A 16,533-nucleotide genomic window follows, 5' to 3' on the forward strand; every position below is an offset into this window, starting at 1 on the left:
CTTGCCGACTGGAGCTTTAACTGATTTGGTAAAAAACGTTCTATACGTTCTATATAGTATGAATGCGTGGAGTATGATGTAGTATATTACATACTACATCATACTCCACACATTCATACTATATAGGAACGTATAGAAAGTTTTTTCCCAAATCAGTTAAGCGGACATACTACATTCACCCTGTTGTCACTATCATGTGACCTACCAGCATCAAGTTGCGTTGTTTTTCTGTCAATTACAAATCCTCTCCCGTGGCCTCATGGGATAGTAAAGTGTCTATCGTATGCACAATTCAGAATCCTGCCACAAGTAGTACGTCATCCGGGTGATTTAAATTAGTACATTGTCACATTTTGTTTTCCCCCTACTATATAGTAGGAAAGTATGCGATTTTGGATACAGTCACTGTACACACTAATATAAGATGTTACTCACGTATTTACTAAAACAATCGGTCTGATGTAGTGTCTGGGAGAGAGCGCCCTCCATGGCTGGGAGGAGTAACTGCGCATGGAAGGCAGAGAGGCTCTTCCAGTTACTGAAGAGTGACTCTGTCTTTCCTCTCAGTGTAGATGGGACATCTGAAGACTCTAGAAGGGGCAAGTAGTTTTCCTCCACACCTTTAAGAACAGCGACATACTGCCTCTCTGTGCTGACCAGCCGACACCACTGTAAATAGAGCTTGCTGTGATAGAGAGAGATAAAAAGTGAGGAAAAGATGTCATTAAAAGAATAGCTTATACCCACAAAAATGGTTTAAACTATTAAATCTATTATGAAAACTGATTTTGGAATGGCTTATTTGTGAGGGTAAAATGGGTTTCTCACACCAAAAGTATCCTTTCCGTTTTTTTTTTTTTGTTTTTTTTTTCTGTGAAACTCAAATAGATAAAGAAACAGCAATTTTTCTAAGGATGATTCAGAAGACACGTCACAATTTCAAGTAAACTTTGAGTCTTAAATTTCATAAGTTCTAATGTATTTCATATTTTAGTGTTTGACGAGTTACAATTTTTTTTGGTTTTAATGGGGGTTATTTTGACTCCATGTAACGAAAATGTATAAAGCCTTTCCAAAACACATCTATGTGTCAAGACTTTGCATGCACATTCATGACCCTAAATGACAAAGTCACAAAAATTCAGGAAGAAATAACTAGTTTAAACTGTGTTTCAATCAGTCTGAAAAATCAAACGCTATAGGAGGGTACATTATTTAGGACATTACCATGATGTCTGGCGAGGTGTGTGGCCTTAGGGGCAATAACACAAAATAATAACACAAAGTGAAGGCATTAAAGTGACAGCCCTGGAATTAAGATGTTATTTAGCTCCTTAAGGAAAATTCTGACAAAGTAGTTTGGTCAGGTGAATTTTGAAGAGAAACTCATACAGTTGTGGTGAGAATGAATGGCACCCCTGGTGAATATGATCAAAAATGGCTGTAAAAAATAAATCTGCATTGTTTATCCTTTTGATCTTTCATTCAAAAAATGTGGGGCAAAAAAATTACCCATCAGGGCAATAATTAAGAAGTTCCAATCAACTAAAGATGTTACGAATCTGCCAGGAAGAGGATGTGTGTCTATATATTGTCTTTATGCACGGTGAGGAGGAAAGATTGAGTGGCCAAAGACTCTCCAAGGATCACAGATGGAGAATTGCAGAGATTACTTGAGTCTTGGGGGTCAGAAAGCCTAAAGAAAATTGATCAAACAACCCCTACACAACCACATGTTAAGAAATAAATCCAGAAATAAACTCCAGCATATTCAGTTGTCAGACATGACTGGAACTTCAAAAGGGACCAGATTCTATGGTCAGATAAAAAAAATAAAAAAAGGGCTTTTTGGCAGCAAACCCACCAGATGTGTTAAAAAGTACCCCATGCCTACGGTTAAATATACTGCTGGATCTTATATGTTGTTTTTGCTGGAGGTCCTGGACATCTTGTTCAGATACATGGTATTATGGATTCTAGCAAATACCAACAGATAAAAAATCAAAACCTGACTGCCTCTGCTAGAAATCTTATAATGGGCCTTGGTTGGATCTTCCATCAGGACAACGGTCCAAAACAAACATCAAAATCAACACAAAAATGGGTATATGAGCACACAATTAAATGAATTAATTCTGACCACAACTGTATATGGGGTTGCTAATGCATTGCTATACAGTTGCCAGTGTGAAGCTAGGCAGGATCTAGTGTGTTCTTAGTGGTTGCTAGGGAGTTACTAGAGTGCTGGCATGCATTTGCTAGTGCATTACTATGCAATTTGCAGGGTGTTCTTGGTGGCTGCTAGGGTGCTCTGGGAGGTTCCCATGGTATTGCTAGATGGTTCCTAGGGGAGATTGCTTGGGAATTTTAAAGCAACACCAAGTAACTTTTCCTCTGCGGTCGCCCTACAGGTTGGAAGCGGAATTGTCCATTACCGCTGTCGTAAATAATTTAGCCTACCGCAGCCTACTGTCGCATGCACGCTCGTTGTTTATCCAGCACCGGCTTTGGAATGAACGATGTCCACAGACAAGGTAGAGTATGTTGCATGATTTCATGAAAGTATGATGTATTGCGACATCAGAAACGAAGAAAAACAAAATAATGACTATTGTAACGCTTGACGTAAAGCAAGTCAAATTTGTAGTTGTCTTATGTCTCATTAGACCTAAAGAAACGCGACCCGATCTGGCAATCTTACATAGCGTGGTTATAGCAGATATAGGACCGCAAAGCGAATCCAGAAGTGCCTTTAACCCTGTTACGACTTAATGAACCACTGAAACGATTTTGGAAACATTATTTTAAGGTAAAAAATCTTAGTGTTGCTTTAAATAGCTGCTAGATTGCTCTGTGTAGATCCAAGGGCATTGTTATGTGGTTGCTTGGGAAAACATTTATGAAGAGAAACCTGCCACGAACACACCTTTGTGCGGTTGCTCCTGCTCTCTCCACCCCTGTCTCTCTTTCAGTGCGGCTGAGAAGCACATGTTGGCGCGTGAAGCCAGTATGATCCGCCACTTCTTTACTGCTGACCTCCACTCCTCTTATGAGCACTCCTCCTCCTCCAGTAGGATCCCTCCATCCTGGAACTGCTGCTGTCACTCCCGCCGTAAGGATGGGATCTGTCAGAGCCCGACGGCCCAGCCAGGATAGCGGAGAAGACTGGCCCGAAGTGGACTCAGCAGGTTTAGACACGGCGGCTGAACGGCGCGGGGCCAGCAGAGCCTGAAGGTCAAAACTGGGATGGCGCTTGCGAGGGGGTTTGGGAGGGAGTGGTGCATCTGTGGGCTACAGCAGGACAATTGCATGTAATTATTTGTTTTAACATAAAATCTCATTTACCTAAAAAAAACACACAAACAAACCTGGCACTAGCCAAAAATAAAATGCAAGTAAAAACTGGCAAACTTTTTTATGACTTGCAACATAACACACGGTTTAAATCTGCATGCCCTAACTAGATGTCTTCGTGTTATATGGGGTTGCTATGCAGTTGCAAGGGTTTTGCTAAGCAGTTTCTAGGGTGTTCTTCTAAGTTGTACCTAGGGAGTTGCTGTGAGATTTTTTGGGTGTTCAAAATGGTTTTATGGTGTTTTGGGGGATCCCAGATCATTGGTGTACAGTTGTTTGGGTATTGCTATGCATTTGTTAGGGAGTTCTAGGTGTTTGCAAGAGTATTGCTATATGATTTTTACTGTGTTCTAAATGGTTCCAGAATGTTTCTATGTGGTTGCTAGGGTGGTGCTATATGGTTGTTATGGTTTTCTGGATGGTTCCCAGGTTTAGTTATGTGGTTGCAAGGGAGTTGCTATGCAGTTTATAGGGTATTGCTAAGTAGTTTCTAGATGGTTGCTAGGGTGCTGTGGGCGTTTCCGAGGGAATTGTTAAGCTATTGCTAATAAGGTGTTGGTATGCAGTTTGTTTTGGGTAGTGGCTAGGTTGTTGCTATTTTTTTGTAAAGGTGTTCTTGATTCCTAGGGTGTTGCTATCAGGTTGCTAGTATGCAGCTTCTAGGGTGTTTCTGAGCAGTTTCTAGAGTGTTATCCCAGTCCATTGGTATGTGATTGTTAAGGTGTTGCTATGCAAGGTGTTCCCAATTGCTAGGGTGTTCTGGATGGTTTCTAGGGTGCTGCTAGGTGGGTGTTAAGGTGGTCTGAATGGTTCCACAGAGTTGCTATATAGGTACCAGGGTGTTGCTTTGCAGTTTCTAGGGTGTTGCTAGGCAGATTCTAGTGTATTCTTGGTGGTTACTAGGGAGCTGCTTGATAGTTGCTAGGGTGTTTATATACGGCTGCTAAAGCGTTGCTGTGCAGTTTGCTAGTGAGTTTCAAGTGAGTTGCTATGCAGCTGCTAGGGTATTTCTGATGGTTGCAAGGGTGTTCTGGGTGAATCACAGGGCATTGGTAACCAGTTGCTAGGGTGTTGGTATGCAGTTGTTAGGGGTCCTTGTGGTTGATATAGTGTTGCTGGATGGTTTCCAGGGTGTTGCTATGTGGTTGATAGGGTGTTGTTACGTGCTTGATGGTTGCTAGGGAGTTTCTAGATAGCTGTTAGGGTGTTGCTTGGTGTTTTCCTGTGTGGTTTTCTTCAGTTCACCTTTTGCTAGGGTATTCTGGATGGTTTCTAGGGTGCTGCTAGGTGTGTGTTAGGGTGCTCTGGATGGTTCCACAGAGTTGCTAAATAGGTACTAGGCCATTGCTTTGCCATTTCTAGGGTGCTGCTAGGCAGTTTCTAGTGTATTATTGGTGGTTACTAGGGAGCCGCTTGATAGCTGCTAGGGTCTTTTATATACGTCTGCTAAAGCGTTGCTGTGCAGTTTGCTAGTGAGTTTCTAGTGAGTTGCTATGCAGCTGCTAGGGTATTTCTGATGGTTGCTAGGGTGTTCTGGGTGAATCCCAGGGCAGTTGTTAGGGGTCCTGGTGGTTGATATAGTGTTGCTGGAGGTTGTTAGAGCATTATGGATGGTTCCCAGGGTGTTGCTATGTAGTTGATAGGGTGTTGTTAAGTGGTTGGTGGTTGCTAGGGAGTTTCTAGATAGCTGTTAGGGTGTTGCTTGGTGTTTTTCTGGATGGTTTTCTCAGTTCTCCTTTAATTGACAGGATTAGCAAAAACATTTATTTTGGATGTTGAACACGACTGCAACTCTGTCATTCTAAAACACTAACATTTTTTTTGGCTGGGTGCAGCAGATTTTGCAGAAACTTTCCCCCTCCTGGATTCACCCCATCTTTCTTCTTCTCCTCTCCAATCTTGAGTGTTGAGCAGTTTTGTGGCCGGAAGAGAGACGCCAGTGAACCCCAGGACTGCATGCCCCCCTCTCCTCCAGGGCACCAGTCCGGCTCGATTTCCCCCTCTAAATCCCCCAAGCTGGAGGTTCTGGGGGCAGGAGTCCTTCCTCGTCCGCCGGAATCCTGTTCCTGACCCTGGGCTGTAGACGAACCTCTTTCCGCCTGCAGGATTCGGCTCTTAAACTGAGCTAGTGTTTTTTGATAGCGCTCCAGAGTCTGAGACCAGAGGTCCAACAAAGCCCCTCCGCCCAGTTCCAGTGCAAGAGCACGAGCGTCCTGGAAACGTGATGGAGGGATAGGAGGAAGAGAGGAGAGAGGAGAGGACGAGGAAGAGGAAGGAGAGGAGGACGACACCACATCACACCACTGAGATGCCTGCAGGGGAGGAATGGAGATGTAGTCATGATTACTGCCAAAACTGTGTGTATGTAGGAACGGAATGTAGGAAGCCAAAAATTTATTCTATATTGCAGTAATGGTATACAGTGGGATCCAAACAATTGAGAGCACCTAAGTAAATGCTTCTACACTGCAAAAAAAAAACACAATAATTTCCTTAAGGTGCAGTCACGCTAACGAAATATCTGTGACATTTTGCGGCCAAAAAAGGTCCATTGTCAAAAATGTTTCAACCTCACTCTGAGCATCCAGCATCCAAACGCTGATTGCGTTCCTATTGAAATACCTGGATTTTGCCCACAAAATTTCATATAGCAATGATAAATGTGACCGCACCTTTAATCAGTATTTTTACTGATTAACTAACATAATTTACTGTGAGATAAATGGTATAAGACTTGAATTTAAGTTAGCATGAAGCAGAAATTGCAAGCGTCTTAAAGGGTCACTCCACCCATTTCAACATTAATCTTTATTGAAAGTGGGTTATATATGTAGTCGAAATGTAAAAGAAATTTTGAATTTGGTGCCCTCTTGACCGAGAAAAGACAGAAAATAACTTTAGGGCGCATTTGTATGTAAGACAACAACTCCCACAATGCACCACGTTGCACTGCTCCGCAAGCCACTCCCACTAATCCAGAACAGCGCAAACATCAGAGAAATCACTCTTCCGTCTACAAGAAGGCTAGCTGCTAAATGAGTTTGAAATTCATTTCACAAAAAATGTCTAGTTAGTTGGCTGTGGCGAGCAGGACGAGGGCGAGGGACGTGAGAGGACGACGCGAGTGATAATGAATGGCACCTGTGCAGCGGTCTCATATCTCTCACGGAGGAGCGGAAGCACAAAAGGAACAGGCCTGATTTTATGTTTTGTTTCTGTTGTGTGTGGCCAGCTGGCTTATACTTTTGTTTTGTATTTGTTTATTTTACTATTAAAATGTTTAAATGTTCGCCGGTTCCAGCCTCCTTCTTCCCACAACAACGAACCCCGTTACATTGGCAAACTCATTAGTGAATTACTCGTTTGTATTTCTTTCTATATGGTGAATTATTGCATGATACCTGGATTTTCAGTCAGGCGAAACTAGGATGGTTCACATCACAACACAAACGTCCGTGTTGTCGTCTGATTCAGAGATTTAGTCTAGGAGAAATTGCGATCGTTGAAATTCTCTGCAGCAGACGGACTCTATCTGTGTCCGTAGCACACAGCGAGAGCACAGGCACCAGCAGTCCGCCCAGCTCGAGCCAGTCCGGGCTCCTCGTTCGCGACAGGCAGCCGCCTCCTGATCCTCCATCAGCCTCAGCTGCTCTTCACTATATTGCGGCTCGTAAAGATAGCCACGAAGAGCGGATTCGAGCAGCAGAATTTCAAAATCCTCTACTTCCATATCATGTTTAGTTTCTTCCGTCATTGTCGTAACTTCCTTTATCCACAGCGCTTGTTAGCTTAGCTTATAAACAAGATGGCTGATATTGCTTTCAGTATCTGCAAGTGAAGTCCCACCCACTGATCTGTGATAGCTCTGTTAGCGCATTAGGCACAACCCCCTATGGGCGGGTTTGAAAGGGTGGGAATTTGTGCTTGTAGTCTATACAGAAATCCCCCCTTTTTACACTTCCTCCTACAATGACGTCAAATGACGATTTTTGCGTCATTGTAGGAGGAAGTGAAAAAGGTAAATAGTAGATTTCTCTCGTCTCAGGGGAAAATGAAAGAATGTTGCACGACCATTCAATAGTATGACTGGTTGTCTAACAATGGACCTCTTAATGCAAATGGGTGGAGTGACCCTTTAAGTACTTAATTAATTGGTTCAACTGCAATTAAAAAAACTAATTATGTGGCATTGCATAGCAAAAAAGAGCCAGTTATGACATTTTGGTTAAAGATTAAAGTTGAATGGATGAATTGCATATAAGAGCTGGAACGTGCATTCAATTTATTTATTTTTTTCATTGCCAACAGTGAGTTTATTTCCCTTACCCCATTGGCAAACAGTTAATAGTTTAATATTGTTTCCTGTTTAGATTAATATGAGATCCCTGTGTGTGTGTATTAGTTTGTGCTTTACCTCAGTAAGTGTAGACAGTAGTCGCTGTGTGTTGTCCAGCTGTGTCCAGCAGTCTGACAGAAGGTGAGACATGTCTCGCACTCTTTCCCTTATTGGAGGGAGTTTGTCCAGCACGGTTCTGAGACCAGACCAATCCAGCTCAGACCAGCTCTCCACCTCTGCCAGCAACACCAGAGTCTCACTGTGAAGCTCCTATAAACACACACAAATGCAAACCTATCTGATCGTTTTTTTAAGCTGCACATGAGCGAAATAGGCTAGATCAAATAAAAAAATGTGTGAAAATGAGAACCATCTCAGATCATATATGAAAGTCTATTTCAGTTGTAGTTGTCAAACACACTGACCATAGCAGTGTCTCTGAAGCTCTTAAACTTGTGCTGTTTGAGTGACAGTCTGCTGAGAGACAGAGGAGGGTGTTTATAATCCTCTAGCTGCTCCTGTATGTGCTCTATGTCTCTCTCGCACTAGAGCAAACACACACACACACAGAGAGAGAAAGAAACAAGGAGTCAATGTCATTTGTAATGAAATATATGTATTAGGACTGTAAAATGAGGAGAAAATTTGTAATTGTTGTTTTTTTTCCATTAAGAGAGGAATAGTTCACACAAAAAAATAAATTTCTGTCATTATTTACACTCATGTCCTCATACCCTCTTGATGGATTACTTTCATTGTTCCATTAAATACAAAAGGAGAAATGTACTGGTTGCAGTGTTGTTATTGTTAACTAAAACTACAACCCGAATTCCGGAAAAGTTGGGACGTTTTTTAAATTTGAATAAAATGAAAACTATAAGACTTTCAAATCACATGAGCCAATATTTTATTCACAATAGAACATAGATAACATAACAAATGTTTAAACGAAGAAATTTTACACTTTTATCCACTAAATGAGCTCATTTCAAATTTGATGCCTGCTACAGGTCTCAAAATAGTTGGGACGGGGGCAACAAATGGTTGAAAAAGCAAGAAATTTAGAAAGGATTCAGGTGGGAGAACATCTAGCAACGAATTAAGTTCATTTATATCAGGTCTGTAACATGATTAGCTATAAAAGGGATGTCTTAGAGAGGTAGAGTCTCTCAGAAGTAAAGATGGGCAGAGGCTCTCCAATCTGTGAAAGAGTGCGTAAAAAGATTGTGGAACACTTAAACAATGTTCCTCAACGTCAAATTGCAAAGGCTTTGCAAATCTCATCATCTACAGTGCACAACATCATCAAAAGATTCAGAGAAACTGGAGAAATCTCTGTGCGTAAGGGACAAGGACAAAGACCTTTATTGGATGCCCGTGGTCTTCGGGCCCTCAGACGACACTGCATCACTCATCGGCATGATTGTGTGAATGACATTACTAAATGGGCCCAGGAACACTTCCAGAAACTACTGTCGGTAAACACAATCTGCCGTGCCATCTCCAGATGCCAACTAAAGCTCTATCATGCAAAAAGGAAGCCATATGTGAACATGGTCCAGAAGCGCTGTCGTGTCCTGTGGGCCAAGGCTCATTTAAAATGGACTATTTCAAAGTGGAAAAGTATTCTATGGTCCGACGAGTCCAAATTTGACATTCTTGTTGGAAATCACGGACGCCGTGTCCTCCGGGCAAAAGAAGAGGGAGACCTTCCATCGTGTTATCAGCGTTCAGTTCAAAAGCCAGCATCTCTGATGATATGGGGGTGCATAAGTGCATACGGTATGGGCAGCTTGCATGTTTTGGAAGGCACTATGAATGCTGAAAGCTATATAAAGGTTTTAGAGCAACATATGCTCCCCTCCAGACGACGTCTATTTCAGGGAAGGCCTTGTGTATTTCAGCAGGACAATGCAAAACCACATACTGCAGCTATTACAACTGCATGGCTACATCGTAGAAGAGTCCGGGTGTTGAATTGGCCTGCCTGCAGTCCAGATCTTTCACCTATAGAGAACATTTGGCGTATCATTAAACGAAAAATGCGTCAAAGACGACCACAAACACTTCAGCAGCTGGAAACCTATATAAGGCAAGAATGGGACCAAATTCCAACACCAAAACTCCAGACACTCATAAACTCGATGCCCAGACATCTTCAAACTGTTTTGAAAAGAAGAGGAGATGTTACACCATGGTAAACGTGCCCCCGTCCTATTTTGAGACCTGTAGCAGGCATCAAATTTGAAATGAGCTCATTTATTGGATAAAAGTGTAAAATTTCTCAGTTTAAACATTTGTTATGTTATCTATGTTCTATTGTGAATAAAATATTGGCTCATGTGATTTGAAAGTCTTATAGTTTTCATTTTATTCAAATTTAAAAAACGTCCCAACTTTTCCGGAATTCGGGTTGTATGAAAAAAAAAATTGTTTACTGAAATAAAATATAAATACTAGATGAAAAATGCAAACTTGCATCGCCTTGGCAACTAACTGAAATAAAAAAGTTGAAGTAGAAATACAAAACTTAATACATCCAAAAAATAAATTTAATCTAACTGAAAAAAATATATAACAACTTTAAAGCAAAAATTACAACTGAATGTATAAATAAAAGCTCATTCAAGAGGGTGAGAGGATGTTTTCAGTGAAAAAACAACAACAGCCATTTCAGACTGTGCATAAAAAATAAAGTGCATGAATCTTTTATGGTGCTTTTCATTTTCATGTCAACTCTTCCTTCCTATAATTTATATCATCAGTGCATGCCATTTTCTTTATGAACACGTCCAAAACAAGCCGTTTCTGAATGACTTCATTGCTGTTATACAAGGTATCGCATCAGTAATGCAAAACACACTACCTAAATAGTCAGCATGGTTCTCCTAAAAGCTTAAAAAACAAAACAGTTATTCAAAGCAAGTGAGTGACACGATGCGTCAAAACTGGAAAGCTCCCATTATAATCAACAAAGCTGCAAGTTTCAGCAGTTTCACGTGACTGTTTGTTTCCACAGTTCAGCGTGGGTTCATTGTTCTGGACTCTCTCGAACGTTCCCATTATAATCAGCAATGTCTACACTGCATAATAACACTGCACTGCCTTGAGAGTTGAGTTACAATCCTCATCAAACACAGTTTATGGTGTATGCAAAATCTTTTATATTTGAATTTATTCAATTTTAATCTTTTTATTGTGTATCTTTTCTTCATGAATTCTAGCCATTGGTAGCTATGTTGTCAACTAATCACCATTAATCATTATATTCCTTATGTTACATGATTATTCTTTTACATGTTATTGATTTCTTTAACCATTTACATGTATTCTACCATGTACTCTGATATGTTTGATTATTCTGATATGTAAGTCTTTTGTGTCTCTTCTGTGCTGTACAATTGAGGGGTTCATCTTGTTTTTCATCAAATCCTGTTCATCCATGTTTTCATCAAAAGGCAAGATCTGCAATATTCTCTTAAAGGTCTTAAAGGTGTTAAAATCACAATTGCTTATTAAGTTATGGTGGACCTAATAAGACCTGCATCATTAAATAGTTGCAAGAGAAGTACAAAGAAAGCACTTCAGTACTTTCCCTTCCTGTTGTGTAGTCATAGCATAATGTTTAGTTTCAGAAGACTCAGGGTTTCTTCTTCTGCTTCTTCTTCCTCTCCTTGCATTCTGCAAATATCTTACTTCTTTTGGGCTTTTCTTTTCTCTGATTATTAAACAGTTTAATTTAGCAGGGACAATGCACATTAATAAGCATAAATGCAAATGCGCCAGAATTGGTCAAGAGACTATTTTTCATCTGTAGTCCCTGGACAGTTGTTACATAGTCAACCTATAAAACTTAAAAAATAATTATAAAATGTATTTAACAATTATTTAAAATGAAGTCATACATTATGAATACATGCATTAAAATGAGCTAGAAGGAACACAAACATTATACTGAAATGCTTTTCATGGACATCTCATACTACTACGACAATTAAATAAAATAAATAAAAGAGATAACGTACAACGTAGCTCATAATGAATACACACATAGACAAAAAAACAAAAACAATGTCATAGATAACAGATATACATAAAAGATAAAAAGGCAGACTAGCAGTAAGAATGCCACAAGTAATATCTTCACAAACTTCATCTGTTAGAGATGGATATTAATGCTTAGATTTATTTTTCTATCTTGAAACTTATTTGCTATACAAATTTTTATATTTACTTGATTCACTTTTTTTTTTACATTTTAATTAATAAAATGTGTTATTCCTTATTAAAATTTGATCTCTGACATAATCATTGCTCGTCTGCCTGGATATCACTGCATCAGTTTAACAAGCTATTAAAGGTCTTCGGGATTTGAAAAATAGAAGCAGGTGTAATATATGTCTTTCTGTCTGATGGTCTATCTAAAATAATTCCTAACTACTACCTGATTAATATTCAGTTGACAAATCTTCTCTTTATCCTCACACATACAGTACCTTGTCCAGTTTATCCACAAGTGTAGCCAGTCTCCCCAGTGCTTCGAGGTCACGACTCCTCTGATTGGACACACGCACCAGCCGGTGAAGCGCATCATCCACACTGTCATATAGGTTAGAGGTCACTGCTAAAGCAGCCCTAAAAGAAAAAAAGCAGAATTACGTCAGCAACATTACAGATTTTAAACAAACGACTTTAAATGTCCACTACAGATTAAATTTCAGTGAAACTAAGTAAAATGTGAAAATTTTTTACAGTATTATTATTTATTCTTTCTCAATTCTATACATACTTGCAGTCTGGTGATTTCTGTGCCAACCCTGATGTCCCATTTGCCAGACCTGCCAGCCAAGCCCCACCCCTCTGCTGAAGCTCTGTCAGCCGCTGGTCAGTGAGAATACTTGTCATTAACTGTTTGTGTTTGTCGGCGCTGCAGGGAACATTCTAAAGGTGAATAAAATTAGTTATTAGAAACAGTCTAATAACTAATCTGTCCGTGTCTGCATAGTTGTTGCATAATAGATATTACACAAACAATTAAGTATTGAAATACATTTTAAGTATACAGCAAATCAAATTGCCATCAAATGCTGCTTAACCTTAATACTGTCAGGTAGTGGTTCTGTGTCCATAGACTGCAGTGCGTCTCCCAGCAGGGTGAGGGCGCACTCACAGCACTCAGTCAACTGCTCCAAACTCTGCGTAGAGCATTAGGAAGAGCATGTTAATCTACTGCAGATGTTGGGTCATGCTTATGGTAATTCTTAAAACGTTTAGATTTACGTTTATTGGTGCTTTTTAAGAGTATAACTTAACCTAAAGATTACAAATATTTTTATCCGAAGTGCTAAGTTTACACACACACACACACACACACAAAGTAAGATGTCCATTAAAAAAAATCTCTTTGTTTTATGTTAATGGACAGGTTACATAAAAGTGCATAAGTTACGGTCTCTATTTTTTCTGCATATTTGCTCTGGGAGTATTTTTACCATTCATTTATTTGTGTGTTGGACCAGGGTTGAAGCTAAACTCTGCAGAGCTGTGGAACTCCTGAGTCTTGTAACCCTGATATACAGTATTAGGAAATTAATCAACTATTAATTTCCATGAAGCACTGTGTACTTATACACATAAGTACTCAAATCAGTCTGGGTTTTTGTGTCTTTACTGGTGTTTTCTGAAAAGACCTTTAATGCTACAAAATCCAATATCAGGTCAGTGCTAATGTTACCTAGCTAGTTTCTCCTAGTCTGAAAAAGTCACTAAAAGATTTCTGTGATTCCTATTTCCATGTAACTTCTCTGGTGGTGAATCTTGCCAGAGGATTATGGTTAGAAGTGCAGTAGTATGTTTTAAATTAAGTATATCACATTCATTATATAAACTATGACTTCAGATCTGATGGCCTTGAAAGGTTTATAAGGCGTTCTATGCACTTTCCAGCAGTCATGTGTAGCAGTACGTACTAGTATTTATAAACATTAGAAATAAAGTAGTATTTACAATACACCAGGTTGATACAGTGAGCACTTTTGAAAAGAACTAACACTGAATTTGTCAAAGTTTGTCAGGTAACTGGTGCAAAATTCTTGAGATACATTCATTTGTTTAAGACTTTTAGTAGAAAGTAAACTAGACATCCACTAGCCGAATAGTCAGAATAAGCTGTAATATGAACCATGCCAAATATCTGGCTACACAAGACGGCTTTGCCAAGTAATTTCTTACCAGTCTGAAAGTGAGCCAGTCATCATGTGAGTGGTTAAAGTCTCCACCCATTTCTCTGGGCAACTGCTGCTTGTCCACAAACTGCTGAAGGATGCCCGTACCTCGTACTGAATGCACCTGAGAGAGCAAAATAGATAATGAGTTTTATTATCTACTCAAATGCTTGAGCGCTAGACTGAACATACATTTTTCCCACAGGTACTGAACATACTCCCTGGGGATGTGGAGGAGCCGAAAGAAGAAAAAAAAGTGCTGCCAACTGTTGTAACTACGAAATCTTTGCTTTCTATGTCTGAGATGGTCTCTGTGACACAAATATAATATAATCTTATGTTTGAGGTGCTGATGGATTTCACATTTTGGATGTAGCCTTCCATGACACAGCTTTTTAGCAAATAGATCTTTTTGGCAGATATAAATGCACTGATAATCCAGATACAATCCAAACAAGCACTAATAGTAAAGTTAAGCAGAATTCACAACAGTAACTAAGGGAAACTGTGCTTAATATCAGTTCCACATCACAAATGACTTTTTTATAACTAGTCCTTCTTCGTTTTCTTCCTTGTAGGGGGTTTTGCTCCTCCTTGCTCCTCAATCTGTCTTATGTTTGTCACATAGTTGTTGATCACAACAAGTGATTAGAAAGATCCTTCCCTAATATTCCCTATTTTGTGTTAGCCCAAATTGATTGATACAAATTTGACTCAGTGTATAAACATGAACCTCTATTCCATCCAGACCCGGTTGGGTCAATTCTTCTTGTTCCTCTGTTAGGATAAGAATCGAGTCAAGGCCTGTTGCTGTCTGTTCCTGTTAAACACAAGCCGACACAAACACACACACAAAAAAAAAAAAAAAGATTTAGTATCAATATAAAGTGCCAGCTGGATCACAAACAGTCAGTGCACTGACTCACCTTGAAGAGCTTCAGTGCAGAGAGACAGAGTTCAGACGGGGCAGACTTTCTGCTGTCCACTATCACAGTAAGACCCTTCTCTTTGGCCATAGGTCTGTCATTTAAAAAAAAGCACAGCATAGTACGCACATTAGCCAAGCACAGTAAAAGGTCATGAGAGAGTGCCTTCCAGTCTAAAATTCAGTGAAGCACTGGGGATTTACCAAAACCCTGGCCAACTCTAACTTTAGCTCACTCAATATGAATGTTTTTCAAAAGAAACCAATGCATGTAATATGCGTGTAGGTGTTATGACAGTTGTGATGGTCTCTGTCAAATGGGTTAAATAACAGACCTGGTGATGGTGTAATAGCAGGACAACACTTTGATCATTTCATCTGTGTTCCAGCCATCCTCTGGGAGGTGACTTTCTGTGAAAACCAATGCTCGTCCCAGTCGATCCATAGTACCTACACAAGAAATCACTTAATGTTAAGGGAAAAGCAAATATTTTGTAACCACTAAGCAAGAACATTTACCTGTTAATTTTAGCTTTCCTGACTGCAGAAGATTGAAATCTAAGTCTCTAAGATGAGGAGAGGGGGATTTGGACTCCCCATGAGCAGCAGATTCAGATACTCCCATCTCTTTTTGGGAATGTTCAGGAAAGGATGTGCCAGACTGGCTTTCTGCAATACATGTTGAATTTAAACAGATTGAGTATGGAGTAAGCCAGTGGTTCCCAAACTTTTTCTGCCACGCCCCCTTTTTGTAGAGAAAAACATTTTCAAGCCCCCCTTTGTGTTCATGATGTAAAATTTGTTTTGTTTTTGAAAGTCTCTTATGTCCGTGATGTGAAGTCTCTAAGTGGTGTCTTAACTTGTTCGACTTCATATTGTCAGAAGTTAATATTTTGAGGCACGCAACACACTGTGGTGTCTCTTCATTATCCACCATTGTACTGGTGGATCTGAGGGCGAGATATGCCGCGTCATATTTTCTCATATTTACATTTGTCCTTTGTGTAGGAGCGATGGAGTACGTCAGAAATAGAACGGGACATCAGTCACTGTCTGGGATTTGTTGTGCCGTGTCAGCTGCATCCAGCATCCAAACGTTGTTTGGTATTTGTGAATATGAAGTAGATTCATCATCTGATTTACATTTATCTGGCACTAGCAGTCCTTTCACAAACTTGTCCATGCTTAGTGCATAAGTATAACCAAGCATCATTCATTATATTTTTACACGGTCATGCCCCTCAGTCTGGAAACCACTGGAGTAAGCAATGATTTACTTGCTCAGTGTGAGGCCACTGATAAGCATTAACTGTGCTGATCAGAACATACCTCCATCTTTGGCCTTTGACTTTGCATCTGTTTCTGCATCAGTGGCTGGTACACAGACTTTGCAATCTTTGGATAGCTGAGGAGCGTCCTCTAATTGGCTAGAATGGCTGATTGGGTGGATGGTTTTGCTCTGGGTCTTTGAGATGACTTGGTCACCCTTGCCTTTATGTTGGACACGACCATTGGATTTGGCCTTCCCTTTGCCTCCTTTGGCTTTCCTTTTCCTCCTGTAGGAAAGAAAATGTATGTGTTTTAGTGATTCAACAGATTCTGTATGGTTATAGTGGTATGGTATCGCTTGTACAGGCAGTGCTGAGCACAGCAAGATGATGCAAACAAAAATATTTGAAGCATTACTGGAATTT

General features: G+C 40.0%; 1 protein-coding gene across 1 annotated transcript in view; it reads right to left on the reverse strand.

Annotated features, from left to right (window-relative positions):
• Positions 1 to 16,533, reverse strand: part of arhgef40 (Rho guanine nucleotide exchange factor (GEF) 40) — a 59,296-nt gene that overhangs the window by 26,428 nt on the left and 16,335 nt on the right. The window contains exons 6-19 of the mRNA XM_056247076.1: positions 16,169 to 16,395; positions 15,359 to 15,508; positions 15,175 to 15,289; positions 14,841 to 14,934; positions 14,648 to 14,734; positions 13,922 to 14,038; positions 12,787 to 12,885; positions 12,480 to 12,631; positions 12,187 to 12,325; positions 8,116 to 8,235; positions 7,769 to 7,960; positions 5,169 to 5,666; positions 2,927 to 3,291; positions 436 to 685 (exon numbers count right to left, since the gene is read on the reverse strand). Of these exons, the coding sequence (XP_056103051.1) occupies positions 436 to 685; positions 2,927 to 3,291; positions 5,169 to 5,666; positions 7,769 to 7,960; positions 8,116 to 8,235; positions 12,187 to 12,325; positions 12,480 to 12,631; positions 12,787 to 12,885; positions 13,922 to 14,038; positions 14,648 to 14,734; positions 14,841 to 14,934; positions 15,175 to 15,289; positions 15,359 to 15,508; positions 16,169 to 16,395 (2,605 nt within the window). The remainder of the gene's footprint in view (positions 1 to 435; positions 686 to 2,926; positions 3,292 to 5,168; positions 5,667 to 7,768; positions 7,961 to 8,115; positions 8,236 to 12,186; positions 12,326 to 12,479; positions 12,632 to 12,786; positions 12,886 to 13,921; positions 14,039 to 14,647; positions 14,735 to 14,840; positions 14,935 to 15,174; positions 15,290 to 15,358; positions 15,509 to 16,168; positions 16,396 to 16,533) is intronic.

This window comes from Rhinichthys klamathensis, unplaced genomic scaffold, assembly GCF_029890125.1.
Source record: "Rhinichthys klamathensis goyatoka isolate OS25496 unplaced genomic scaffold, OSU_Roscu_1.1 h1tg000042l_1, whole genome shotgun sequence".
Taxonomy (NCBI): domain Eukaryota; kingdom Metazoa; phylum Chordata; class Actinopteri; order Cypriniformes; family Leuciscidae; genus Rhinichthys; species Rhinichthys klamathensis.